The sequence below is a fragment of the Coturnix japonica genome, chromosome 11 (genome assembly GCF_001577835.2).
Source record: "Coturnix japonica isolate 7356 chromosome 11, Coturnix japonica 2.1, whole genome shotgun sequence".
Classification (NCBI taxonomy): Eukaryota; Metazoa; Chordata; class Aves; order Galliformes; family Phasianidae; genus Coturnix; species Coturnix japonica.
In genome coordinates, this window is record NC_029526.1 from 15,693,710 (window position 1) to 15,721,501 (window position 27,792).

At 57.4% G+C, this 27,792-nt stretch overlaps 2 protein-coding genes across 5 annotated transcripts in view; one reads left to right on the forward strand and one right to left on the reverse strand.

Moving 5' to 3' along the window:
• The first annotated feature begins 1,254 nt into the window (after nt 1–1,254).
• GINS2 (GINS complex subunit 2) lies at nt 1,255–5,766 on the forward strand. Of its 3 annotated transcripts, none has more exons than XM_015874200.2 (6): nt 1,255–1,411; nt 1,512–1,626; nt 2,144–2,243; nt 3,290–3,416; nt 3,748–3,900; nt 5,727–5,766. In XM_015874200.2, the coding sequence occupies exons 1-5, from the start codon at nt 1,322–1,324 to the stop codon at nt 3,871–3,873; spliced, it is 558 nt and encodes a 185-aa protein (XP_015729686.1). In that variant the 5' UTR covers nt 1,255–1,321; the 3' UTR covers nt 3,874–3,900; nt 5,727–5,766. The 3 variants fall into 3 exon arrangements, with proteins under 3 accessions (XP_015729686.1, XP_015729687.1, XP_015729685.1); XM_015874201.2 differs by lacking the exon at nt 5,727–5,766 and adding an exon at nt 5,120–5,251; XM_015874199.2 differs by lacking the exon at nt 5,727–5,766 and having other exon boundaries at nt 1,256–1,411; nt 3,748–5,042.
• GSE1 (Gse1 coiled-coil protein) overlaps nt 5,704–27,792 on the reverse strand; it is a 78,803-nt gene continuing 56,714 nt past the window's right edge. The window contains exons 3-17 of one of the 2 annotated variants that reach the window (XM_015874196.2): nt 17,800–18,018; nt 14,803–15,002; nt 13,374–13,552; nt 12,905–13,102; nt 12,573–12,764; nt 12,154–12,467; nt 11,478–11,802; nt 9,573–10,153; nt 8,822–8,934; nt 8,315–8,585; nt 8,098–8,220; nt 7,660–8,010; nt 7,174–7,440; nt 6,875–6,978; nt 5,704–5,958 (exon numbers count right to left, since the gene is read on the reverse strand). In XM_015874196.2, coding sequence (XP_015729682.1) covers nt 5,824–5,958; nt 6,875–6,978; nt 7,174–7,440; nt 7,660–8,010; nt 8,098–8,220; nt 8,315–8,585; nt 8,822–8,934; nt 9,573–10,153; nt 11,478–11,802; nt 12,154–12,467; nt 12,573–12,764; nt 12,905–13,102; nt 13,374–13,552; nt 14,803–15,002; nt 17,800–18,018 — 3,572 coding nt within the window. In that variant the 3' untranslated portion in view covers nt 5,704–5,823. The remainder of the gene's footprint in view (nt 5,959–6,874; nt 6,979–7,173; nt 7,441–7,659; nt 8,011–8,097; nt 8,221–8,314; nt 8,586–8,821; nt 8,935–9,572; nt 10,154–11,477; nt 11,803–12,153; nt 12,468–12,572; nt 12,765–12,904; nt 13,103–13,373; nt 13,553–14,802; nt 15,003–17,799; nt 18,019–27,792) is intronic. The other variant, XM_015874198.2, reaches the window with a different exon arrangement.

Consider the following 27,792-nt stretch of genomic DNA (forward strand, 5'->3'; position numbering starts at 1 on the left):
GGGGGATCCACTCCTGAAGCCCCCAGACCTACCCAACCCAATGGGGGCTGGTGGGGGGCAATGAGCCTTTGGGCTCATTGGGATGAGGGATGGATGGGGGGGTGGGTGGTTGAGTGGGTGCATGGATGGAAGCAGGGATGTATAGATGGATGGACAGACATGGGGGTAGATGAAGGGGGGAGTGGATGGATGGATGGATGGATGGATGGATGGATGGATGGATGGATGGATGGATGGATGGATGGATGGATGGACAAATGGATGGATGGACGGACATGTGAGTAGGTGAAGGAGGAATGGATGGATGGATGGATGGATGGATGGATGGATGGATGGATGGATGGATGGATGGGCTGATGGATGAGTGGAGGGATGGATGGGTGGGTAGGATAGATAGACGTGTGGGTGGTTGAGTGGGTGTATGGTTGGAAGCATGGATGTATAGATGGATGGACAGGCAGGTGGGTAGGTGAAGGGGGAATGGATGGATGGATGGACAAGTGGACAGATGGATGGACAGATGGATGGATGGGCTGATGGATGAGTGGAAGGATGGATGGGGGGGTAGGAGGATGGATGGATGGGGGGGTGGGTGGTTGAGTGGGTGCATGGATGTATAGATGGAGGGGTAGATATGTGGGTAGATGAAGGGGGGGATGGACAAATGGATGGATGGATGGACAGACGGATGGATGAACAAGTGGGTGGATGGATGGACATGTGGGTAGGTGAAGGGGGGATGGATGGATGGATGGATGGATGGATGGATGGATGGACAGACGGATGGATGGACAGATGGATGGTAAGTAGGAGCCTGTGTTGGCTGATGAATCGAAGCAACAAGCAGCCGGACCATGGCTGGCTCACGAGCACGACTGGCTGCCCATGGACAGACAGACAGACAGACAGACAGACAGACCTACTGCCCATAGTGAGGCCGGAGCTGGGTGCACTGCTCCTCCCGGCCGCCAGGGGGCAGCACCTCCGAGCGCCGTGACCACATGGAGCGCCCCGAGGCGCCCCGGCAACAAGTGCTGAACTCTGATTGGTCGCTACCCCAGGAGGCATCGGGATTGGTCGCACGGCGAGCGACACGGACCTCCCCGTATGTTAACCAATAGAAACCCACGGGTGAATGAAACAACCAATCAGCTCGCTCCGAGCTGCTCCGAGTCCCGCCCACACGCGGAGGGCGCGAAAACGAGCCAGATGGCGGGAAGCAGGGTGGTGTGGGCGGGGCTTAGTCGGTCGGCAGCCAATAGGAAGCGTGGGCGTTTGGCGGGCGCGCGCCGGTTCCGGACCCTATTAAAGGTCCATTAAAATGGAGCCGGCAGAAGCGGAGTTTATGGCCGAGAAGGAGCTGGTGACCATCGTACCCAGCTTCAGCATGGACACAGTGCACCTGATCGGGGTCAGAGGGGGGGAGAACGGCAATGGGGGGGGGCTGAGGGGATATGGGGGGTGTGGGGACAAGGGGGTGCCTTTATTCTCATCTCTAATTGATTTTGCAGGGGGATCTGGGCCCTTTCAACCCCGGTTTGCCTGTAGAAGTGCCGGTCTGGTTGGCCATCAATCTGAAACAGAGGCAGAAATGTCGCCTGATCCCACCAGAGTGGATGGATGTGGGTAAGGACACAGGACGGCAGGTTCTGAGGGTATAGAAGGCGCATGGGAAGCTCTCTGGTTATCTCCATTAATGGGGAGCTTAATTGAAGTGATTCCCAATTGAATCTGGTGTTTGAGTCCTGCTCCTTTGGTGGGCAGGAGTGGGGTTGGTAGAGGGATAAAAGACCTTAATGGAGCAGTCCTGCTCTATTCATTCAAGGGCACAGTGACTCATTAGTGCAAGTGTTGAAGGTTTGGTCAAGCTGATGTGGATCCAGCATGGTGAGCCAAGTGTCATCAATCAGCTTTATGGCCCTGATGAGGATCTGTCCTCCCTTGGGAGCTGAGAGCTGCTGTGGCAAAGCTGCTCCTAGAGCCCAGGACAGGCATTAGGTGTAAGGGGTGTTTGGCTTCATTATAAAAGCCTTCTCCTGGCTGTATATTGTCCATGTTTAAACCAGCTTGAGTCAGAGATTTGGAAGAGGTGGGTCAGGAGCTGGGGGTCTGCCACCATCTGACATCCCTATCTGTGTTATAGAAAAGCTGGAGGAAATCCGGGACCAAGAACGCAAAGAAGACACCTTCACTCCGATGCCCAGCCCCTATTACATGGAGCTCACCAAGCTGCTCTTAAACTAGTAAGTGGGAAATGCATCGGAACAGTTTCCACCCGACTACGTTGCTTGCATAGATAATTTATCCAGCTTTTTTGGCTGCAACCCCAGAGGGCTGTGGGAAAGGGAGAGTTAATGGGGGTTTATTTCACAACGTGCCAAGATCTCTCACCGCAGCCGTTTTCTCATGGTAACTTTGCATTGCAGTAACTGGGGATGGCTTGTTCCGTGCCCTGATAATTGGGGCTGTGCCGCTTTATTGAGCAGCAGCTGAGCGGAGAGGCCTGGACTATAGACAGCACATTCCATGGCTGCAATCTGTTCGGCAGCCTGAACCCTCCAGGCTTCTTCCTTGGCTCTCCTTCAGGAGGAAAGCTCCTCTTTCCTCTGCTTGAGAAGCAAGAGAGCGGGGTTATTCCTCGTCTAACCTCGTGCCTGCTGTGGCATTTCACTTGTAAAATGTGCTGGCTGGTATTTTTCTAAGCTCAGGCTCTCCTGACTTGAAGCCCTTGATTACAGTGGGGTGGTCGTTTAAGCACTGGCTTCTCCTCTGGAGACGACGCTCTTGGCTCACGCTAGAATAACCCTGACAGCTCTGTCCGTGTGAATTGATCTCATCTCTCGAGGTCCTTATGGCAGCACTGAATTGCCTTAATGGGAGGATGCGGCACGACTCGTCAAGTCCCTTCAATTTAATACACCCTGATAGAACCACGAGAGCACAGACAGTGCTTCTAGTCCTTCCAGTTCCCCTCCTGTGTGTGGTTCTGGGCCGGTTATTGGCCCTGCTCGTACCTGGTACCAGCTGGGCAATTACAGAGCAGAAGGACTGAAGTGAGAAGCAGACATTGCATTGGAGCTGAGGATTCCTGGGTAAATAAACCACCCTGAAAATCCCAGCCCTGTAAGCACCAGGATGGATTTTAACATCAAGTCGCAGGAGAGGAGGGGGGGGGGGGGTTAATACAGCAAACTGCTCCGCTTCTGCCTCAGAGGGCTGAAGAGCTGCCAACATTACTTACACCACTGACATAACATACGAGTCTGTTCTGATCCTCTCTCTCCTCCAGCGCCTCTGACAACATCCCCAAAGCAGACGAGATCCGGACGCTGGTGAAGGACACGTGGGACACACGGATGGCCAAACTAAGGCTGTCTGCAGACAGCTTCGTGAGGCAGCAGGAGGCCCATGCCAAGGTTAATGGGATGGGGATGGGGATGGGGATGGGATGGGATGGGATGGGATGGGATGGGGGCAAAGCTCAGGCAGCTTCACTGGGGGGAGCCCAGCTGCTGTGGGTGGGTTGGAGGCTGATGAGAGCTGCATGTGGGAGCACTGGGCAATGTCAGGTGCTAAAGCCACGTGTTGAAACCTCTTTTGATGGGCTGCTGGTGGCTCCCAGGGGAGCAGCATTGGGAGAACAGAGCTTGGGTTGGTCGTAGGCTTCTATTAGCTGGTCCCTCTGGGTGTCATCATGCTGCCAGGCTCCTCGCCTTCCCTTCAACACGGCTCTGCTTTCTCTTCCAGCTGGACAACCTGACGCTGATGGAGATCAACACCATTGGGACTTTCCTTACTCAAGCCTTGGATCACATGTACAAACTCCGGACCAACCTTCAGCCTTCGGGAAGCGCCGAGTCCCAGGATTTCTGAGCTCTTCTGCCCACACCAGCCCTCCATGTATGTACATCCACTGTGCCAACCTCCACCTCCCTGTGCACATCCCCCAGCACCCTGTGAGTTGGGTTATCTACATGCAGCCCATCCTTGGCAGCAGCTGCTTCCCCTGCTGCTCCCACACAGCCTGGGGAGGGAGCAGGGAGCTGCTGCAGGGCTCCATGAAGCTCTCACCTCCCCTTAGCAGCACTTCACCTCCCTTTGGTTCAGAGGCTGCTGCCAAAGATGCTCGCGGATACAGGTGGTGTCTTGCCAGCATCCAGCTAATGATGTCGGGCAGATCCCTCTGCCCTGCAGAGCGTGGGTGTACTTCATAGAGGGAACTTCTGAGGGCAGCACAGGCCACACACTGGCTTGAAAGCAATGGATTTCAAGGCGGTGCTTCACTCAGAGCCTCCAAACAGGGAAAGATTGTGCCGGCAGGGAGAGCGCTGGGAGGCACATCCATCTGCTCCTTGGAGAAGGACAAAAGGAAATGGCTTTTCCCTCTCTGAGCCAGGCTGGTCGGTGCTATTAAACATCCCAGCACCTGGGTGACCACCAGCTGGTTGAGCAGGACCCCGAGAGGGACAGGGAGGGGGATAAGGACCCCAAAAGGGGATGGCAAAGCTGATCCAGCTCCTGCCCAAGGGGATGTGCAAATGGAACCTTGATATTACAGGCTGGCATGGGAAGGAAAGGGGGGGGGGGTGGATCTCAGCATAGAAGCAAAGCTGCAGCAGCTGCAGCCACGAGGGCTGTGAATGGCCAACCATTTTCCATCCCTATCCTCCCTCCTGCACGCAAGGAAGGAGAGCAGTGAGAACACAAGGAGCTGAAGGCAGAGGTCACCTTTTCCTTTGAGCTTATCTGGTGGCAAACAAGGAACAGCTTCCCCTGGGAGCACAGCCCTGTGCCCACCAATGTGCTCTCATTATCTTAGGGGGGGGATTTGGGGCTGCTCCCCATGCTGCCCTATAAGTAGTGACTCCCCAGCACTCATCACTATGCAATGCTTATGGCTGCCCCATTGCATAAGTGAAGGGGGGGGGGCTGCTATAAACATGAAGAGGAGGAATAAAAACCAAATAAAAAGGAGGGTGGGGGGGCAAAAAACATAAAGCAGAACCATAGTTTAAAAAAAAAAAAAGGCAAGCTTTGTTTTCCTTTATAACAACAATAATTAAAGCAATAGAAAAAAAAAACATACAAAACCGTTTTCTCTTTTAATTTATGTACACAGGAACAAGGCTGAAGCCCCCCCGGGGTTGATTTATTTCCTCCATTGCCAAACCATCACCCCACGGCCCCCATTAAGATGGGACCCTCCCCACCCCTTCTCCCCCCTCTGTGCCCCCCAGGAACGAAGCGCTGCTCCAAGGGGTTCATGGACTTTATTGGTTATAGCCGAGTGCGGTGCTGGGGGAGCCCAAAGCTGGGGGGGGGTGGGGGGGTGATGGGAAGTGGGGGGTGGGATGAGAAGGAAGGGGTGCCCCCCTCCCCCTGCAGGGCTCCTCCAGCCTTAGTGTTGTGGGCGGTGGAGTCTTTCATCAGGACTTAGAAAACAAGAAATGAGCGATATAAAGTGTGTGTGTGTGTTGGGGGGGGTGGGGAGGGGGGCAGAAGGGTGGGGGGAGGACACAAGGTCAGAGCCCCCCCCTTCCCCTCCTTCCTCCCCCCCCCCTTCCTGCCGCCCTTTGCTTCATGCATGGCACATTCTCTGTTTCGTTTTCTTTTTTATTATTATTATTATTTATTATTATTATTATTATTCTTTTTTTTTTTCCTTCTATTTTTTTTTTCTTCTTCTTCGTTTTTTTTTCTTTTTTTTTTTTTTTTTTCTTTTTTAGCTTCAAACCTCCCCAGTGAAAAATATTAAATATTCAAGGTAATAAAATAGATTATTATTATTTCTAGACTATTATGTTCGGCCCGGCCCAAGGAGCGTCACCTGGGATACCCCTTGAAATAACCCCTAGACCACTGCATTGCAGGCAAGGCAAGGCACTTCCGCAGGTGATCCAGCTCCGCTTGCAGTCGCTCTCGTTCTGAGACGATCTTTTGCTTCTGGGTCCTTAATTCCTGTAGGGAGGAAAGAAAAGGGAACACGGTCAGGGAGGTGCAGGGGGTGGGATGGACATAGATGGGATGAACATAGAGGGGAATGGGGAACTGCAGGAGGATGGGGACCTTAGGGGAACATTAGGGGAGGAGGGGACATTAGGGGAGGATGGGGATGTTAAGGGAGGATGGGGACCTTAAGGGAGGATGGGGACCTAAAAGAGGATGGGAACATTAGGGGAGGATGGGGACATTTGGGGACGTTAGGGGAGGATGGGGACATTAGGGGAGGATGGGAACCTTAAGGGATGATGGGGATATTAGGGGACAATGAGGACCTTAAGGGGAGGATGGGGATGTTAGGGAAAGATGGGGACATTAGGGGAGGATGGGGACCTTAAGGAAGGATGGGGACCTTAAGGAGGATCGGGACATTAGGGGAGGATGGGGACATTTGGGGACGTTAGGGGAGGATGGGGATGTTAGGGGAGAATGAGGACCTTAGGGGAGGATGGGGACATTGCAGAAGGCTGGGGATAATGGGGAGACTGCATGAGGACTGGGACCATTGGAGGAGAATAGGGGGGATTGAAGGGGGATGGGGACACTGCAGGCGTATGGGGCCGTTGCAGGAGGATCAGGCACTACAGAGGATGGGGGTGTTTGTAGGACAATGGGGACAGTGCAAGAGAATGGGAAGGTTGCAGGGGATGGGGGCAGTGAGTGAAGATTTGGGGGTGCTGCAGGAGGATGGGGGAGACTGAAAAGAATGGGGAGCTGCAGGAGGGAGGATTTGGGGTTAATGCAAGAGGATGGGGGTATTGCAGGAGGATGGGGACCTTAGAGGACAATGGGGACCCTGCAGAAGGATGGGTGCCTCTCTGGGAGGCCAGGGTGCCATACGGAGTCCAGGTGCCCCCCCAGAAGCCCCACTCACCGCCATGCTGTGCGAAAGCTGCTCTGCTGTCAGGCTCAGGCTGTAGTGCTGGGCCTCCAGCCGCCGGCACTGTGTCTGCAGCACTTGGCGCTCCAGGTTTTGTTCTGCAATGCACAGGGATGGGGTGAGCATCTGAAAGCCATCACTCCCTGCCAGCCCCAGGACAAAACCTCCTCCCTTTGCCAGCAGGGTGGGAAAGGTCTGGCTGTCAAAGCCTGGGGGCAGCAGGGCATGACGTGATGCTTGGTGACATGGCCCTGTGGCTAACACCCCACCAAGCCCCATTCCCCAGTCCTTACCTTCTATATGTTCTTGGTAAGCTTCAAAAATTGCCTCGATCCCTTGCCACTTGGGCCTGGGGCACTCCTCTTCATCTTCCTCCTCATCTTCCTCCTCCTCATCCTCAGAGGCCGAGTCACGGCGGTCCCGTGGCAGCGGTGGGGCGAGTGCCCTGTGCCCTTCAGCCGTGCCATTATGTGGGGCAGGAGGGCGGCTGGAGGCCTGAAGCTCAGGGATGTTGTAGTGGATGGAGGCGTCCAGTTTGTGGTTCTGCTCCGCCGTCCCCCCTGCAGGCACAGAGTGTCAGCCCCCCTTCCCTGCTGACTTTTCTCAGCCCCACAAATGAGTTTTGCTGCCTGTGCTGTGTTTTCCCAGCACATTTTTGCCTCTCCATCATCCTTCCCAGGGATTCCCTGGGACTGGGGTTAACAAATGCCTTTTCCCACAGTGCCAACCCACAGATTTCCTCCCTATATCCCCATGGGGTCCCTGCCCCGGCTCGGTACCTTTGTGCTTTTGCAACGCCTTCTGTGTGGACTGCAGCACGGACTCGTGGAACTGGTGGGCAAACTCCTCAGCAATGAAGGGCTCCCAAGGTTTGCTTTTGCCATTCATGCTGTGGGACAGCGGCACAGGGATGTCCTTGGGCAGAGGGCCCCTGACGTAGCTGAGGATGCTCAGTGCCTTCTTCCCCGTGTGCCCATCGCTCAACCGGGGCTTCTCAGCTGGTTCCTTCACCCTGGGCAGCTCTGCAGCTCTCAGAGGCTCCACTCTGCCCGGCTCCGATGGCTTCTGCACCTCAGGCACGGAGGTGACAATACCCACAGGCTTATCGGGGTCCAGCAGCAGCGGTGGCTCTTGGGGTAGATAAGGAGAAGTGTTGGCACAGTGGTGCCCAATTGGGCACAGGAGGTGAATAGGGAAAGTGGAATGGAGGAGCTTACCAGCATTGGGGCCAATGGGGCTGTCCTGCGGAGAGCTCTTCACCACCACAGCAGCCGGCGTGGGCTTCTGCTTCATGGCCTGCAGCATCTCCACCAGCTTCTCCTTGTCTGCCGCATGGGAAGCTGAGGTTTAGTGTAGCCTCTGCTCAGCCGGGCACCAGGCAGCCCCGCGGCACGGGGACGGGGACCCCCACCCCAGCACGGGGCATGGCGTTACCTTTCCTCTTTTCGGCGCTGATGTGCGTGAGGTTGAAGATGGTGAGGAAGCGTTTCTTCTCCTCGAAGTTGGGGCTGTTGTTCATCTCGTCGGGGCTGTAGCGGGTGGAGAGGGGGAGGCGTGGGGATGGCGTGCGGCGCTTGTTCTGCACCGTGGGTGGAGAGGGGCTGCGCTCCCGCAGCATCCGCCGGCGTTTGCGCCGCTTCTGGCTCAGTAATTCCTCCTTCTGCTGCTGCGTGGTGAGGCCGAAGAGCTGCAGGAACTCCAGCTTCTGGGGCGTGAGGGGAGAGCAGAGCTGGGTCAGCCCCACAGCAGCACAGCACCTGTTCCCATCCCTGTTCCCATCCCCATCCCATGTCCATTTCCATTCCTATCTCCATCCCCATCTCCACCTTCAACCTCAGCTCTATCTCCATCCCGTCACCATCCTCAACCCCATTGCCATTGCCATTTCCATCCCCAGTCCCACTTCAGCCCCACATCCAGCCGAGTGCTGTGCCCATTTACCTCAGAGGATGTGTCCAGCTTCAGCGGGGGCTGCTCGGCCACACAGCGGAGATGTGCCCGCACCTCCTCCTCGTCGCTGTCATCACAGGAGTCATCCAGGTCGTAGTAATAACCTGGGGATGGGGAGAAGCTGATATCAGCCAAGGGGGGCCATGCTGGGACCCCCCCATATATACTGCTGGGACCCTGGGAAGCTGCTGGGACCCCAGGAATGGTTGGGATTCTGCTGGGTGGGGATGCTCACCACAGCATCCCAGCTCAGCTCTGTTTTGGGATGGCTTTGCAGGGGGACTGGAAGAATTATGGCTCTGTGGGCTGCTTGTAGTGGGAGGGCTGACTCTTCCCTTTGCTGCTGGGGCACCAGGGAGGGACACAGCCCAGGAGCACCTTGTGCCAAGGACACTGGGGACACCACTGCCTGCCTTGATGGGGAGCACCGGGCTCAGCAGGTTAATGGGGCACAAGGGGGGATGGCAGTGCTGCCCCCACACCTCGCTCCATCTCCTCCTCGCTGCTGTTCACATCCCCGCTCGCACGGCCCTATTAATATTTAAAGCCAGCTTATTAGCCTCAGTTCATCATTTATTAATTGGGCATGTCTAGAGCGGAGGATTTACCAAGCCGCTCTGATTTGGCTTTCGGGAGCACTTGCATCGAATGCCTGCGGGTTGAGCTGATGGCATCACTGGGGAGCCCCCTCCTGGCCTCCCCCATTGGGGTCCTGGTGGGGGGTCCCAAACCCCCTCCTCACCTTTCTCCCGGGCCTCCCGTCGTCGTCGCTCCTCCAGGTCCAGTTTGCTGACCAGCCTGCGGTGCTGCTGCACAAACTCGTCGTAGATGTACATGGGGTCCTGCGTGCGGGGCTGGGGGGGTCTGTAGGGCGAGCTGGGCTTGGTCACCTCCCCAAAAGGGGTGGCTGGGGGTCTCTGCTGGCTCAGGATGCTTTGCGTGGATTTCTCCAGCTCGGCCAGGAATGGTGTGTGGGTGAAGCCTGTGTGCTCTGCAGTGCTGGGTTCCCGTGGCACGGGGTATTTGTCCAGCGCATCCCTTTTCCTTGAGCTGTCTTCCAGCTTCTCGGGGCAGAAGACTCTCTCCACCTTCACCAGCGGGATGCCCTGCCGGCTGGGCTCGAAGGGGGCCGGGTGGCCGTGGAGGATGTGAGGCTCAGGGAGGCGCCGGGGGGGCTCCGAGGGGCTGTCCATCAGGGAGACGGGGTTCCAGAGGGATGTGGCAATGGGGTGGTGCTGGGGTTTGGGGGAGATGAGTGGTGGTGGACCACCAAAGTGCTGCCCCGGCTCGCGGATGCTCGGCTCGTGGCGGCTTGGTCCCGACCTGCAGGAAGGAGAGGAGAGGAGAGGGATGGAGAGGAGAAGCAAATCCTCTCTGCAAGCTGGATCTATGGAGAAATGATCTGTTGGATGCACGTGGTGGAGGGGGGAGGGTTGGGAACGGGATACAGGGCAGGGGACCCCTCTGTGGGACCGGGATGGCACAGGCTCTCACTGCACACAGAGTGACACTACAGTGAAACCTTCCCTAAACACCCAGGGAAGGAGCAAACCTGTTAGCAGGATAAATATTTCATGCTCCGGAGAGGAGCGTTTAACGCTTTTCCACTCGAGCGCTCCAGACCTCTGTGCAGCAGAGCAGGGAGGGCTCAGTGCTGCCAGTCGGGTCACAGCTGCCATCGCTCTATGGAGAGCTCCTGCAGGCACCAGCACTGCGGGCTGAGGGCATCACCTGCCCCAGTGGAGAGCAGGGTCCCTGTCCCCATCCCTCCCCACCATCTGGGGGTCTCTGGCAGCACTTACAAGGGGCTGGGCAGGATGCTGAGTAAGGGACTGGGATAGGAGTAGGAATGAGATGAGGATGGGATGAAGATGGAGATGGGATAGGAGGGAGATGAGGCTGTAAGAACACCCCCCCACACACTCACTGCTGTGCTCAGGGTGACCTTGATGTCTCCTCCCTGCTTTGGGGAGGGATGTGTGGATGGGGGCGGGCGGCTGCAGCAGGCACTTGCCATTGTGCCGCCCCGCAATCCGCTCCTTGTTATACTCGATTAGCCGCGCTAATCCCCTTGATATCCAAAAATAACAATGGGAGCCGGCAGCAGAGCCGACTGGATAAGCCCACACCACCAGAGCGCTCAGCAACAGAGCGAGAAAACCCGCGTCAATGCAGAGCTGTGGGCACGGGCTGCCCCCCTCGCCTCATCCTACTGCGCATCCCCTCTATCAGAGAAGCAGCTTTCAGGCTGCACAGGGGAAGCTGCAATTAGCGATGTCGCTGCCTCGGCAGCACCTGGCTGCTCGCCGTTGGCCCCCAGCCACCTCCCGGGCTCACCGCCTGCTGCCGCGCAGATGTCAGGCAGTGGCACCGCACGGCGCTGCCAGCACAGCCGGCCCGGCTGGCACAGCACGGCGGGGACCTGCTGGCACCGGACACACAGCTCGCCTGGTGCAGGGGGGGAAAGCATGAAGGCTGAGCTTGGGGGGAGCTCGTCCTGCTCAGAGCCAGCTCGCAGGGTGGCGAAAATGGCAGCGAGATGGGAAAATCCTATGAAACCAGCAGGAAAATGGGCAGAGGGAGCATGGAAAGGGGCATCCTGCATCCTGGCAGAGAGGATAAACCCACTTGGGGTGTGCAGCCCTACCTGGGGTTGTCAGGTCGGTGCTCGGGCTCAGGCTGGCTCGGGGTGCGCCCCATGTCGAGGTGCTGCTCCAGCACCTGCTGGCGGAACTCCGACACCTGGGACTGGCGGTCCTCCTTCTCCTGGCGCAGGCGGCGCTGCCGGGCCAACCATTTCTCCTCCTCGTTGGTGCGGTGGATGAGCAGCGCCGTGGCCGCGCTGCTGCCAGGCAGAGGGAAGACGTTGTGGTTGGGGATGAGGCTGGGCACGGGGTGGTGTGAGGCAGGCGGTGGGTGCAGCGGGTGCTGGAGGGGCTTTGGCGTCGGCAGCACTGAGTCCTTCAGTTTCTCTGGGGAATAAAAAAGAGGAGACAGAGGGTTGGTGGGGTGCAGGCTGAACCCCAGCTGTGCGTGGAAGAGGGTCGCCCAGCATCGCCATGGGGTGGCAGCCCACAGCCCCTGCTCCCCTGCCTGCTGCCAGCCCAGCTGCTTGGTGTGCTGGGGTGAAGTCAGATGGCACAAACACCTCTCCAAGAGCCCCAATGCTCCGCAGTGGCCCTGCTGACTGCACCACAGCAGCTGGGCTCCTGGCACTGCGAGCTGGCAGCCAGAGAGACAGGCTCTGGGACCCGACCCCCCCACAGCTTTACCATCTGGAGGGGAATGGGGACCAGCCTCAGTGCCACCCGCAGGGATGTTACCTGCTCTGCTGGGCTCCGGCAGCTTGCTGCGCTCCTCAGCCGGGTGCCCCCGCAGCGCATGCAGCTCGGCCACAGGCAGGAAGGGGCTCTCCATGGCTTTCACCATGCTCAGCTCCTTCTCCCGGGCACGCTCCCGCTGCCTCTCCAGCTCCCGCTCGCGCTCCTTCTCACGCTCCCTCTCCAGCTCCTTCTCACGTTCTCGTTCCCGTTCACGTTCCTTCTCCCTTTCCCTGTCCGCTTCCCTCTCCCGCTCCTTCTCCCGTTCCCTCTCCCGCTCCCTTTCCCTCTGCCGCAGCTCCTCGTCCATTTGCAACCTGCAGAAGAGAACCAAAGGAAAACACCCCCATCAGGTGCCCATTAGCCTCCCATAGCCCCCCCCATCACCACCCCACACAGCAGCCACCCCCATCAGCACTCACCTCTCAGCAGCCAGGCTGGAGATGCGCTCAGACTGCAGGGCGGAGAGTGCGGAGTGTGAGAGCTCAGCAGGGTAACGCACACCTGACAGGTGCAGGTGCATGGCTGAGGGGTGCAGGGGGGGCAGCGAGCCTGGGGCCGGCAGTGGGTAGAAGGGGGACCGCAGTGCTGAGAGGCAGTAGGAGTCGTCCATCCTGGAGAGACAGGGGTGCTCAGCGGGGTGTAAAACCCCCAAAAAGGGAGAAATCCTATCCTGGAGGGTTGTTGCAGCTTGCAGCACAGCCCTCGGGGTCATCCCCCAGCAGCATCCCTGCTGGTAAGGGTGGGTGCCCACCTGAAGGCAGGGTGAGGGAAGGGGTGGTGTGTCAGGTAGCTGGGGTGGTAATACGCGGCGGCCGCAGCCGGGTCCAAGCCAAGAGGTGGCAGCGAGGACATGCGGAGATCCTCAGCTGTGTGGTAGGGCCGGAAGCTACGCAGGTAATCCTCGGTGACAGCACTGGGTGGCACCACATGGTGCACGGGACGCTGCAGGCTGGTGGGGAGAGGTGATGGTGAGCATCAGGGTGATGTCAACCCTACGTGAGAGGCACCCGTGTCCTGCATCTTCCCATACCCCACATCATCTTCTCATATCTTACATCATCTTCCATCCTGCACCCCACATCTTGTATCCCACACCCTTCATCCCATATCATCCCACCTCATCCCAAAGCCCACACCCAGCACCATCCCATCATCCCACACCTCGCATACCCACAGCCCTGCATCCCACACTCCACATCTCCCCCTGACACTGAACTCACTTGAGAGGTGGGAAGCGAGAGTCCTGGACCACGGAGCTGGGGGGCAGCCCAAAAGAGTATGGAGTGCCCAGGAGGTGCGTTGGGACCGTGGGACCCCCTGCTTTCTCCTGTGTCAGAGGGGGCTCAGAGATGAGCCGCTCGCGGCTGCTGCTGCTGCTGCCTCGTGACCCTGCTTCTTGCTGGAAGGCAGAGGGGCAGAAAAGCAGAGTTGGATGTTAGGGGATGGTGGAGAACATCCCTGCTTTGACACTGTTAAAGGATGGGGCTGAAGGGCTGAATGGGGGTCACCCAGCTGGAGAGGGGCGGTGTTGAAACTGGGGATGGTCTGACAGCAGGACACACCGTACCTGCCTGCAGATTTACAGGCAGCTTTGTTCTCCAGAGCCATTAATCACTCGGAGGATGCAGACACCTACGGCGCCCGGAGCAGCACAGCCGGTGTAAATCCGGCAGCGGCCCTTTGATAGCAGCCATAAAACGCAGGGCCAGCCCTCAGGGGAGCCAATGGCAGCACCCCATCCCACTGCCTCATCAGTCAGGCGGTGAATTTCCATCCAGGATGAAGGTCACACACACTGACCCCCAGCTTGGGAGGCACCCTGGGGTCACCTGGCGGCAGCGTCCCCATTCCAGGGGCTGAGCCAGTGATGGAGGGATGAGCCCTAGCAGCGAGAAACAGATTGTTCCTCCAATCAAAGGAATGGCAGTGCAGGCTGCAGGACCCCAGGGCAGGCTGCAGGACCCCAGGCAGCCATAGGGGACGGTCCCAAGGTCACCGCAGGCGGCACAAAGGCCATCCCCCCACAGCCTGTGCTGAGCACGGTGCGTGTGAGGCTGCGCTCTAATTACCTCCCCCAGCTCCGGGCGTCACGCTGCAAGCACAGCTCTGGCAGACAATAAAGCACGCTCAGTTAACCTATATTCCACTGGGGTCACTGAGGAGCAGCAGGATGGCGTGCAGGGGGGGCTCGGTGGGGAGGGCAGCACTCGGGTACCCTGAGCCCCTCCGTGTACCCAGGGGTTTGGTTTTGTTCCTCCCCACATCCAGTATTTCTCATCCCTTCCCCTCGCCTCTCCGCTTTGTGGTTTAATTAGTCCTTCCAAGTGGCATAATCCCCCCGGGAATCTGCTTGCAACATGCGAGTGGAAAGGAGAAGAACTAACGATGCTTCTTAATTAGCCGGCGCGTCGTCCCCCCCCACCCTCCACTACCTCCTCACTTCTCTCCGGATGGCAGCCTGGGGACATGGCAGAGGGGACAAAAGGGGCACAGTGACGGCTGGCACCACGATGGGGAGCGGCTCCCGGCACTGTTATCACGGTTGGCACAAACAAACGGCCCTCACACTATCAGCACAGCCCATGGCAATGGCACACCCTCCGCTCAGAACCTCGGTGTCCCTGTTGGGGATGGGATCCCCATCCTTACCTGCCTGCCCTCGCTCCTCCAGACCCCGTTGACCGTCTTGGTGGGGGCGATGGTGACGACGGGCGGCGTGCTGGGCACGCTGTGCCCCCCCGGGGGCACAATGATGGGGCCCATAGGGCCACGTTTGGGCGTGCTGGCGGGTGAGCTGTGGTTGGTGGCTGGTGAGGAGACGGGCGACGACTCGCTGCTTATTGAGGAGCCTGGGAAATGGACACAACAGGAGAGAAGCAGCTGTTAGAAGGGCCAACCACCTCCCCCTTCCATAGGCCTGGGGGGCAGCAGCAGGTGAAGCCACCCCCATGCCCATAGAGACCCATCCTCTGTAGTGATGGGGCTCAGCTTGTATCCAGGGGCTCATTTCCATCCCTCTGCAAACCCAGCTGAGCCACAGGGAGAGGGAAGGTCAAACCCCGCTCACTGCTCCCATAAACACAGCTCAAAGCCCGGGGGCCAAAGGTGAGCATCACCCCCAGGGCTGAGCCCATGCCCCAGTGCCAAGCAGGGCCAGCCAGGGCTGCTCCCAGACGCGGGTGTGAGGATGCATTGAGCTGCTCCCGGTAACCCTTGGGCAAAGCTTTGGTTCAATTTGCATAATACATCCGTATTTGAAATTATACCCACCCCGGGGATGCTGGCAGTATTTGCAAGGGAAAAATAAAACCCTCTGAAATGGAATTAAAGGCGGAGAGTGCAACGCGTGGAGAAAAGCAGAGCTGGAGCAGCAATACAAATTCCAAGCTAAGTGGGGCAGGAGGAGCCCAGCATGTGCTCGGCTGCAAATTGCCTGCACACACATCCCCAAGGCGAGGACCAGCTCCGGGTGCAGGAGCCAAAATGCAGCAAAATGGCCATTGGCCAAAGCCTGGGGTGCCCAAAGCCACTACAGAGAGGCCAGGCACGGATGCTGTAGCCTTGCACGTGCCAGCCAGCTCCCTTGGGTGTGCAAACCGTCTGCTGGCCTTGTGAGCGCACAAGCTGGCGGCCTTGAACACGTAGAGCAGCTCCTCACCCTGCACACATCCCCATCCACTTCCAAACGCAGCCCAGCACCGGGATGTAGAGGGAGCAGGGATGTCCCAGCTGCATCCCGAAGGATGCTCGGCAGGGCAGCGGGATGAGCTCGGCAACACTCTGGCCACACCACCTTATTAATGATTCCCTTGTTGCTCCGAATCGCTTTCATTTCAAGAGCTGTGAGGCTGGGGGAGAGAAAGGCTGCCCGCCACAAAAGAGGCACCGATACGGATTTGACACCCACTGAAGTCTATCTTGTCAGCGCAAGGCCAACAACAATTAGCAGCCTAATCCCCTCTGAGCTGGGAAGCCATTACTCACCATGCGATAGCGTTAACAATCAATACCATCACAATGAGCCCGGCAATTAATGAAGCTAAAGTCTTACTTCAGAACCTTAATTCTCGCTGTGTGGCTTTAAACGGGAGGGTTTGTGATCGTTATAATTAACTGGCGGTATTCAGCCAGGAGTTAGTCAATGAAACTAATCTGGATTGGAGATGACAAGAGGCACAGTGTGATGGTGTCACCTTTGTTTTCTGACCTCCTGCTTTCCGCTCGGCGATAGCAGATTAGCAGCTGGGGCTGACAGGCAAATGTAATTAACAGCTGAGACCCTGAAGGAGGAGGGAAAAGAAGAAAGCAAAGGGGGGAAGAAAAATCTACCCTGCAGGCAGAAGTTGGGCAGGGGTGAGCCTGGATGCCCTGGGCAGCCCCTGAGCTTTGGGGTTCTTTGTGACTTGTTTCATCCTATGGGGATGGACTCAGCCCTGAAGCAATGAGGACCCCATCCATGGCCCCTTCCATTGAGACCTGTTTGGGATGGAAGTGTGCCCCTGTGCATCTCCATGCATCCCTATGTGTCCCTACACATAGAAGAGCCCTCACAAGGCATCGCCCCATCCACAATGTGCCACGGCCAAGCATCGTCCCAGCTCTGTGGGATGGGAAATGGGACGAGGATCGGCTTCTCAGGAGGAAAACCACAGTATGGAGCAATACCTGGCACTGCACTGCAGCCCACACATATGGGAACCCCTGGAATGAAGTACTCAGGTACCCAGAGAGGGGAAGGAGATGAGTTCTGTGAGCAAACTGTGCAGCAGTTCCACACAGCCCAGCAGAGGGAGGGGAAATCTGAAGGGAATGCGGCAGCTCAGCATGAGACAGCATTGCTGGGGCAGGAATTTGGGTAAGGCTGCACAGGGAGAGCACTGCAGGGGGGAGGAGAGGGCAAGCTGGCAAAGGAAACCCCAAGGAACCAGGCAAAAAACATTGCTTTGAATGGGCTGAGCTGTCTGTAATGCGCTGTGCCATGGGTCTTGCAAATAATGCTTGTGAAAAGGTTCTTGCCAAGGATCTGGGTTATGATAAGGAGCACCCAGTGGGGCAAATATCGAGAAGGAACACTCTGTGTTTGCAAAGCAGCTCTGAAACCCCCACGTACAATCCCCTTGAAAGCTGCAGCCCTGCCCCATAGTGGCACCAGGGCAGGATGGTGGAGGAGTGGGGTGCTGTGGGGTGACAGGGGTGGGGGTACCCAGTGTCCCCGGGCACCACACACCCCTCCCTGCCCTATACCACGCCACAGGGCTCCTGGTTAAAGCACCGGGCTGCAGCATGGGTTTGTTATGTAGCAGGGCTGCAGAAAGAACACATCCGAGGAGCCTCCGGATAAATGAGATTCACAGAGGGGAGGGAGCAGGGGAGGGAGGGGGCGAGGACGAGCTCCGTGCTGTGCTCTCCCCAGACTTTCTCTCGGGGTATGGCGAATGATATGGCATTTGGATTACTCCAGCTGAATTGAATTTCTAAACTGGCCCCTCGAGACACGGCGTTGAGAAAAGACATGAGTGAGAAAACACCATCCTGCGGCTCGGGGCACCCGCGGTGCCATGGGGACACGGGGGTGGCAGTGCTGCATCTTGAGGCAACCCAAGGGTTGTTCCCCTCCATTCCCATCCCACCCAGCCCCATATGTACCTCTGGGCTCCTCAGCTTGCTTGGCGAGCTTGCGCAGGGCGGCGGCGAAGCTGGAGGACGGCGCTGCCTGGACGGACAAAGTGCTGCTGGCTGCTGGGCTGCCATTGGGGACGATGGAGCCATTGAGAGGGGAGGGGGTCAGGGGGCTGACGGTGGCGGTGGTGCGAGTGGCGGTGGAGAGCATTCCTAAGGAAGGCGACTTCGACTCATGGCTCATGCCTGCAAACAAGAGCAGCACGGGTCAGCGGCACCGAGAGGTTGGCACGGGGTGGGCACAGCACCGGGATGCGCAGCCCCCCACCCCCCTCCCCCACTTACAGTTTGGCTCCAAGACCTCCCCATCCAGAAGCGGAAAAGCAACAAACTTCCCTTTCACCCCCATTAAACCCTCCCCCTTCAAGCTCATGTAAAAGTGAGGAGCCCCCAGTGGGGCGCGGACCCCCCCGGAGCTCCCCGTGTGCTCACAGTGCGCAGCTCGTGGTGGCGGGGCTGCAGCTTATGGAACAAAGCGAGTGCGCCCGGGCTGCTCGCCTGCAGCAAACAAGCTGCCACGGGGCCACCAGCTGCCGCCGGCGTCACATGGCCCCACTGATCCGGCACGCCGTGCCCGTGCTGATAATGGAGCAGGGAGGGGGGGCTCAGCGTGATGGGAGGGATGGATGCAGGGGTGTGGGTATCAGGAGGCAGCCCCGTGGCAAAGCGGTGCTGCTGCATCCCATACTGCGACCCCACAGTACCCCTGCTGCGTGCCTCAACCCTTAGCAATGCAACTGCAAATCCCCATCACTGCGCCCCCAAATACCACCCCTGCATCCCTAAATCCCCACCATTGCACTCCCAGTGGGCACCATTGCTCCCCACTGTAGCCCCATCCCTCCCACCCCCCCTTCATTGCACATCCCAGTCCTTACCCTTGCAACTCCATCACTGCAACCCCAAATCCTCAGCATCACTGTGCACCACTTCACACCCAAATCCCCACTACAGCCCCTTCAAATCTTCCCTGCTGCACCCCTGGGCCCCCCGCACTGTACACCCTCATCTCCAAAAGCTCACCTTCAAATCCTCCTCATTGTACCCCCAGGTCTCCAACACTGCACCCAAAAGCACATTAGTTCTATAGGACCGGGGGGGGGGGGGTGGTTTGGATATGGGCATGACACAATGCACCCCACACCCCATTGGGGTACCCATCCCCCCAATCCCCGGCTGTCCCAACCACGTGCTCCAGGGCTCTCCATCTCCAAAAACAACAACTGCTGATGTCAGGACCCTTAAAATAGATTTCTAAATGAGCAGAATCATTAACGCCGGGCTAAAATTAGCCCCACTCCTGGGTGGGCAGACCTGGGGGGGGGTCCCATCACACCTCACAGTGGCCATATTGGCACCAATCACCCCCCAAACGGCCCCTGTGCCAGCTGGAGGGTGAGGGGTGGCCGGGGGCAGAGCAGGGGAGGGCACGGGGCCGGGTGGGGAGGCGGTGGATGCCACTCAGCGTGGATTAATCTTTGCCCCCCCGGCCCCGGGAGAGGCGGCCGAGCTCTCCCCTCTGCCCTCATTATCCAAGCATTTATTAACTCCGCTGCTCTCAGCCATTGACTGCCGCCTTGTCGACACGACAGGCTCATGTAAATTCATTACGAGAACAGCTGGGAATCAAACCCAGCACAGGGTGTTGTTGAAGGGGGTGGGGGGCACAACACCAGCTTTGCAACCTGCAGAACCCCAATAAGATTGGGGTCCCCCCCCCATAATTATAGGGTGCAGCCCTGCAGCACCGCCCTATGGGGCTGAGCACCCCACTCAGCTCCTCGCTGCCTGGTAGAACCCCCCCCCCAGCCCCAATAAAAGCCTGGCGATGCTGTGCTAATCAGCGCTTCTCCTGCCTCCCGCGGGCTCTGTAATTACTCCTCCCTTTCATCCCCCGGCTCCTCGCAGACACCAGACCTGGCCCTGCCACCTCCGTGCTCTCTAATTACAACCTGATGGCGCGGGTGGATTTTTTTGGGCAGCCCCCCCCCCTTCCCTTCTTCCCTTTTACATGCAAGCACCGCTGCTCCCTGCAAACCTCATGCTTAGCAGCGGGGCTGTGCACTGCCATGCACTGCCATGCACTCTTGCTGGTGCACCCATGGGATGTAGGAACCCCAAAATGCCCCCCCCCCACCCCAAAAACCTCGGGTATACACAGGACATGGGGATAAAACCAGGGCTGGGTAGGGGTGATACGTGTTGGCAGCGCTGGTTGGGGTGGCTGGAAGTGGGGACACGCGTGGCAGCAGCCGCTAGAAGGCAGCAGGCAGCTGGATGCAGCACGGGAGGCAGCTGCTGGAACATCGGTGTCAATGCAGGGATGGGGATACAGAGGGCACACGGTAGTGCTCACCCTATTCCCTTTCACACCCTGTCTCCATCTCCCTGCTCCCAGCCTTGTCTCCTGCTACATTCCAGTGCCACTTCAGCCAGGCAAACAAGGGTCCCCAAGGAGCAGCGACACCAAAGGGTGGCTGCAGCAGGATGGACATGCAGGGGGGCAATGCAGGACAACGTGGGGGCTCAATATCACTGCATCCCCCATGTCCCCATCCCTCTATGAGGAAGCACAGTGCTGGCAGGTTCAGCACCTCTGCTTTGTCCCCCCTCTGCCTGTAATGCACAGGCACCTTGAAAGGCCCCTAATGAGCATGAAGTACCCTTCAGAGCAGATTGCCATTGAACTCAACCTGCACCAGCCGCCTGCTTAAAAGCAGCTATTTTGAGCTCATGGGTGCACAAGCACTGGAACTAATAATTTATTACCAAATACGATCAGGCAGCATCTCCAGCCCCTGGCAAATGGAGCAGGAAAAAGAAAAATCCACCATCCAACAACGCAGCTGAAAGCTGTTACAAGAGAGATGAGCATCCTTCCTAGGGACCAACCTGACCTGCAGCCCTGGGACTCCCATCTGTGAACTCAACTGGGCTGAGCTCAATGCTTAATGGGGAGCTGAGCAGTTCAGGGCAGTGCCCTATGGCATAAGAGACTATGGGAGGCCACTGGGGCCACCATCAGACATCACCAAGGCCACCATGAGATATTAGGGCCACCATGGCACATCACTGGGGCACCAGCAGGTGCCATGGGCAATAGGTCCCTATGGGTTCCAGCTGCATCCCAATGGAGGGATGGCAAAGCTGTAGGGAACCCCAGCTGAGACCAACGAAGGGGTTAAGGCCCCCGCCGCCCACTTCGGCTTTTGTTCTCCTGCTCTGCCTCTTAACCCCGGTTGCATCGATACTTCCTCTCCTTTCACTGCCTCTGCTCCCAATCTGGAGCCGGCCTCCAGCTGCACACGAATCGCACAGGGAACAGCTACTTTGCATACATTTTCTATGCTAATTGCCTCACATTGTAGAGCCCCAGCGCTGCCTGAATGCAGCGGGTGGGCAGCGTGTCCCCAAAGTGTCCCCACTCCTTAGAGCCACCAGGGACAGGCACTAGGTGACATCCCATATACCTGCAAGGAGGGTGTGAGGGCATGGCATGGGATACATGGCACGAGGACATGGTGGTGATGGCAGCAGGATGCTGCCAAACTTGGTGGTAGCCATATGGGATGCAGGGTGCATTAGAGTGGCCCCCATAGCCATGAGCAAGGAGTGGTGGGTCCTCAGTGCAACCCCACAGCAGCAAGGGAGACAGGGGACAGTAAGGGACAGTCAGCAGGGCTGTGTCCTCCCCATCCATGTGTCTTCCCACTGAGCCGCTGCACATTTTCCATCCCTCATTAAAACACCTCCAGCACGCTCCATTAATTAATTAATTGATTGATTGGAGCCTGCGCTCCTGCCCTCCTCCCAACCCTTCCTGCACCCAGCCGCTTCCTAATGAGCCAAAACAAAGGTGGCTGTCTCCATAGAGCACCCAGTGTCCCTAAATAAGCATTTTGGGCCACCCTATACAGCCCCATCCTGGAAGGTTCCAGGGTGATCAACCAGTGCCAGGAGCATCCCATAGGATGGGGATGGGAGCACGGCACGGCACAGTGCCATCAGCCCACGCGCTTCCATCGATCTCTGCTCCATGGCTCATTGATCTGGCAAACGACAACAAGCAAAGTAATAAGAGCTCGTTTGGAGGCAGAGGGGCCGGAGCTGCACTGCCATCAGCACCAAGGCTGCAAGCAGTGTTGTGTTGTTCCCCAACTGTGGCCTCGAAAGCACCTCTGCAAGCTGCCCCCAACCCTGTGCTGTGCTTTAAAGCCACTTTCCTCCCTTTTCTGCCCCAGCAGAGCTGAGCCCAAGCAGGGCACTGCCATCACCACCTCCCATTTCTCCCAAGTTCAAATGCCTGCGGGATGCTGTTGCTCCCCAAGCCCCCCCTACCCTGCACATGCCCTTTTCCATCCTCACCTGCATTGCCACAGACCAGAGCTGTGGGAGAATAAGGACTTATAAAGCCAAAGCACCTGGGGAGGGGCTGCATGCAAACAGCTGCAGCTGTAAAGCTGCAATCAGAAGCAGCAAGCTCTCGGCTTTTGAGAAAAGCAGCTACGAGGGGGTAGGCAGAGGGATCTAAGGGCATTGCACAGGGCTGCAGGGCATTGCACGGATCAGATCTGGGCATTGCACTGAGCTGCCAGGCATCATGTGAGAGGGAGGTGGGCACTGCACAGTGCTGCAGGGCATGGCACAGTGCCACTGGGTATCACGTGGGTCAGAGCCAAGCATTGCACAGCACTGCTAAGTATTGCACGGACGGCGCTGCAGGGCACTGCACAGTGCCACCAGCTATTAGATAGGTCAGAGCCAAGCATTGCATGGGGTTGCAGGGCACGGCATGGGGCTGCAGGGCATTGCAAAGGGCTGCAGGGCATTGCACCAGCCAGAGCCAGGCACGGCCCAGAGCACCCAGACCACTTCCCATCCCCATCCCTGCACCCCAGCTCAGCCCCACTGCAGGGAGAGCCCCGCGTTGCTGTCAGCAGCGCATTGTTCTCAGTGCGAGAAGCCCTTGCCCAGCAGATGGCAGGTATAACAAAGCAGCTTGCTGTGGCCAAGCCAATTATTTATCTAATTATGATTTACCACTTAACCACATGATCTTTCTGCAGAGTTGTGGGCAATTAAAACCAGGGTGATTATGTGGATTATGCAAATAGGTTGGAGCAGAGCGAATAAAATTGGAGCGGAGGCTCTCACGCAGGCTGGGTCTTGCATGGGGCAGGAGGGGGGCAAAGGGGACAGCACCGGGGGCTGTGGGGCAGGGCTAGGGGGCAGCAGGGCAGGGCGAGGGGCTGGAGCCAAAGCCAGCCCTGGGTTGTGAGCTGGGATGGATGCAAAAGCTCAGGGCAGGGTAAGCATCGCCCTTTAGCATCCCTTTGGCATCAGGGGCTGACCCAGTCATGCAGTGCTCCAAACTGCAGCACGGTGCCCTATAACACACCCCTATCCCTGTAGGGCTGCCCCACTGCTTCCAGACCCCATTGGGAAGCTCTGGGGTTAAATGCACTCAGGATTTCCCAGCACCTGTTGGAGACCACCCCAAAAAGGCGCACTGCTCCCCCTTGGCCCCTGCTGGGTGCTTAACAAAGAGCTGAGGCGTATTAATAAGGCAGCCTGGCGGATTCCCTGCCCGCCTGCCTCCGTGGGAGATTTATGCACCGCGCGAAACCAGGAAATACAGAAGTATTAATGGTAATACCTCTTGTCCTAGCAAAGGTCGCGGGCAATCTCCATCAATCCCATCAATCCCACTGCTGTGCTGTGCTGTGCTGTGCTGTGCTGTGCTGTGCTGTGCTGTGCTGTGCTGCACCACTCCACGCTGCAGGAGAGGCCAGAGCTGTGCACCCAGCAGAAGTTTGGACAGACAGACGGACCCCTGGGCTCACAGCACACACCACCCCTGTTACTGCTGCGTTATGAACATGCAGATGGCACAGAGAAGGCTTTACCTCGGGATAAGAAATGAACACTGGCAAATAGGAAATTTACTGCGTGTATTTTCCTTTTCCCACTACAGGCGCCATCTGCCAGCGATCGGTGCCCCCACATTGCTGGGATTTGATTTACGCACTGCTGCTGAGGTCCCAGCCAGGCTCCAGGTCCCCATGTCACCATGAGCCCATCACAGAAGGGCTTGGAGCAGCAATAATGCTCTGTCCTGCGGTTGGACCTCACTGTGCCTTCACACAGTGCATAGAAACCCACGGAGAAAGCAAAACAGGAGCACAGCTGGGGGAACAGAGCAGTGGGCGAGGATGCAGCAAGGTGCAAGTGAGCACATGGCACTGCCCCACATCCCAGCCTACGGCACAAAGCAATGGGGCACAGTGCAGGGAAGGAGCTCCCTGTGTCCCCCCATAAACCCTGTGCCAAGAATTAGCACAATTAGTGCCCACGTGCTGGAGCCACGCAGGTCAGTCTGTGCCCCCACACGTGCCATTTCCTCCCTTCCTTTTTCTCTCTCTCTCTTTTTTTTTTTTTTTGCCTACAGTAATCCTCAGCCTTTAGAGCAAATTATTAAAATTCACTTATATTTAATCTGCCTGCTGGAATTAATTGAATTTTTACGCTTGGCAAATGTCACTCGGTACGCGCTGCCTCCAAACGGGGACCGGCGCTGCAGGTGCAGGGGGTGCAGCCCTGAGGCTTTACCCCCATAGGGACATCCTTAGGGACACCCCCAGCTCCAGGGTGCAGACACAGATCAGGCAGTGGGGGCACAATGTCCCTCCTCAGTGGCACCAGGGTTCCAAGGTTCCCATGTAGTTCAGCTTCACCCTGTGGGAGTGATGCTCAGGACACACAGAGGCATCTCAAGAGCTTTTAGGAGTTTGGAGAGCTCAGTTTCTGATCCTGCTTCACCCTGAGCCCTTCCTCCATGCAGCTCTTTCCCCCTTCTTCCCTTCATACCTCTTGAAAGATTACCAAAGTGGCCAATTTTTCTGCCTGGAAAAAGGAGGGAAGAGTGTCCCTGTGTTGCTGGGTAATAGGGGCTCCACACCAAGGTGGGATGAGCAATTTGTGGGGTCCAGGGCCCAGGGCAAGTGTCTGGCCCCCTTGCTATGAGCAGTGCTGCAGCAGGAAGGGGAGAGGGCAGGTTGTGATGCTGGTGGTATGGGGACAGCACAGCACAGCAGTTCATGGCACAGCATGACAAAGAATGGCACTGCATGGCACAGCATGTCATGGAACAGCCTGGCATCCCAGGATGACCCAAACCCACACAACTTGCCATGGGCAGTGTCCCCATCCACTGTGTGGCTGCAAAGTGATACCCACATGGCCCCACTATACACCAAAAGCAGCATCCCCTGGGTGTCCCCAGTCAGATCCAGGCCTGGGGACACCCTCCTGGCTCTGCATGTTGGCAGAGGAGAAGTCTGCATGCAGGATGTGACTGCGCTGTCCCAGCCACGTGAGGACCAGGGGGACCCCAGGGTTGGGCGAACAACTTCTCAACTTGACTGGCATTCACCCCCCCCCCACTCCTGAGCTCACCCTGGATTATCATAAATTAAGGAGTAATTACTCCATGGAAATTTACAGCACAAAGATGCAGCGCTAACAAGTGTGTTTCGCAGCAATGTGGGAGATACAAAGCACTATTGTCTGGTGGGCACAGAAATCTGCTCCGCTGACAGCACCACATCCTGGGGATGGTGATGGGGACAGGAATGGAATGGGATGGGGATGGAGATGGGGATGGGTTGGGGATGGGGATAGGATGGGATGGGATGGGAATGGACTTGAGGTTGAGAATGGGATGGAATTACATGAGTATGAGGATGGGATGGGATGGGTTGGGATGGGATGGGATGGGATGGAGATGGGATGGGGATAGGATGGGATGGGATGGGAATGGAGTTGGGGTTGAGAATGGGATGGAATGACATGAGGATGGGGATGGAATGGGGATGGACTTGGCATTGGGGATGGGATGGAGATGGAGATGGACTTGGGGTTGAGGATAGTCTTGGGGTTGAGAATAGGATGGGATGGGGATAGGGAAGGGGATGGGGATAGGATGGGATGGGGATGGGGAAGGGGATGGGGATAGGATGGGACGGGATGGGGAGTGGGATGGACTTGGGGTTAAGGATAGACTTAGGGTTGGGGCTGGGGATAGGATGAGGACGAGGATGGGGATAGGGATGGGATGGGATGGGATGGGATGGGATGGGATGGGATGGGATGGGATGGGATGGGATGGGATGAGAATGGGAATGGACCTGAAGTTGGGGATGGGAAGGGTATGGGATGGGGATACGGATGAGGCTGGGGACAGGGACGGGAATGAGATGGGGTGGTGTTTGGGACAAGGACAGGAACAGGGATGGGGATGGGATGGAGATGAGGATGGGGATGAAGACAGAGATGAGGATGGGAATGGGAATGGGAATAGGGATGGGGATGAAGACGAAGATGAGCACAGAGTGTCTCCATAGCACGGCACCAATCAGCAGGGACGGCCACCAATCAACTCTGCCCCATCCCCTTCCCCAACACCAGCCTGGCACACACGGGGTTAAGAAAATCCCTTTGGGAGGTGGGATGGGGAGGGGGGGGACAGGGATGAGTGCCAGCACCGGGGTGTCCCCCCCCTCGCACCCCTCTCGCCGGCGGCACAGTGCTGCCTGCCACGCTCCTACAGCTGTCACAGGCATTAAAAAATAATAATCAATGTGGAAAAACAACGGCACAGAGCGCGGAAATTTCAGGCGGCTCCACCGAACGCGGCCATAAAGGAGCCGGGATCCTCACGAAGCTGGCTGTGCAATTAAGCAGTTTTCTGTTGTACGCCGATAATCACCTAATTATACTATTAATGACAGTTCAACCTGCTCGGAAATAAAAGGACATTCTTCCATAACAGGATGCCAGCTGTTTGTTACAGATGTCAAACATCTTTAAAGCGTTATTACAAAAAGAAGGGGGGAAGGAGGGAACCCTCCGGAGCGGAGCAGCTCAGCTCCCCCCATCCTCATGGGCTGCACCCATTTAATCTATGGCAATTAAATCGTTCATGGTGGGTTGGGGGGGTGATTAAGGGGGGGCTGTGGTGCTCTCCTTGGTGTGCAGTGGGGTTTGGTTCCCTGCTGGGGTTATGTTGGAGCACAGTGGCCTTGGAGGTGTCATAAGTACCCTACGCTGATGATGATGAGGGGAGGATATGCTGTGCTGGAACAAAAAAAAGAAACAAATTGAAAAGAATAATAATAACTAAAAATAATAATTTAAAGGGATGAGAAATGAAGAATGATAAAAAATAAGAATGGAAAATAAAGTGGGGCTGGGTGGCCCCATTCCCCACAACCACCACCACCACCAACTCGGTGGTGCACCCCAGTGCTGTGCCCATGCACGTGCTGCCGTGCCATGCCAAGGAGCAGCACAGCAGGTGCCAGAAGCTGGTGCCAAACAACAGGGGGGGGGTGAATGGTGAGGGTTGGGGGTGGGGGGGTGCATGGGGAGGAAAGGAAGCACCTGCTGTACAGGCCTGGAGGGGAGCAGGGTGCAGTACTGAAAGCTCTGAAAGTTGTCCCTACGACCAGGTTAGGCTGGAGATAAAGGGATTATAGGGGAAGGAAGAAGGGAAAGAGGGAGCAAAATGTTGAGGGCTGGGGAGTCAGGAGATAAGCCCGTGAGCCCCCCCAGGCAGGAGGCACAGTGCTGGTCCCATGGCACACAATGTGCTGGCACGGTCCCACAGCAGGGAAGCGTCACCGCTGTCCCCAAGGCAATGTCCCCATGTCCCCAGCACCCGCCCCCAGCTTCTCTCTTCCACTCCCCCCACCACCACCCCCCCCTTGGCAAATCCTCACGGGGAAGCTGCAAAGTGGTTGACACAGTTGCCATAGTGACTGAATTTAGGGCTGGCGAGGAGAAGAGGAGGAGGAGGAGGAGGAGGAGGAGGAGGAAGGCAGGAGGTGCCCTCCTGTGCCCCACAGCACACGGAGAGGATGAGCGACGCTGACCCCCCCACCCCGAGCACCCCCAGCAGCC

Bases quoted from the DNA above. Each gene is read 5' to 3' on its own strand.
- GINS2 (XM_015874200.2), top strand. From the start codon at position 1,322: ATGGAGCCGGCAGAAGCGGAGTTTATGGCCGAGAAGGAGCTGGTGACC. The intron at 1,627-2,143 runs GTAAGGACACAG...TCTGTGTTATAG, and splicing joins ACCAGAGTGGATGGATGTGG to AAAAGCTGGAGGAAATCCGG. The intron at 3,417-3,747 runs GTTAATGGGATG...TTTCTCTTCCAG, and splicing joins AGCAGGAGGCCCATGCCAAG to CTGGACAACCTGACGCTGAT.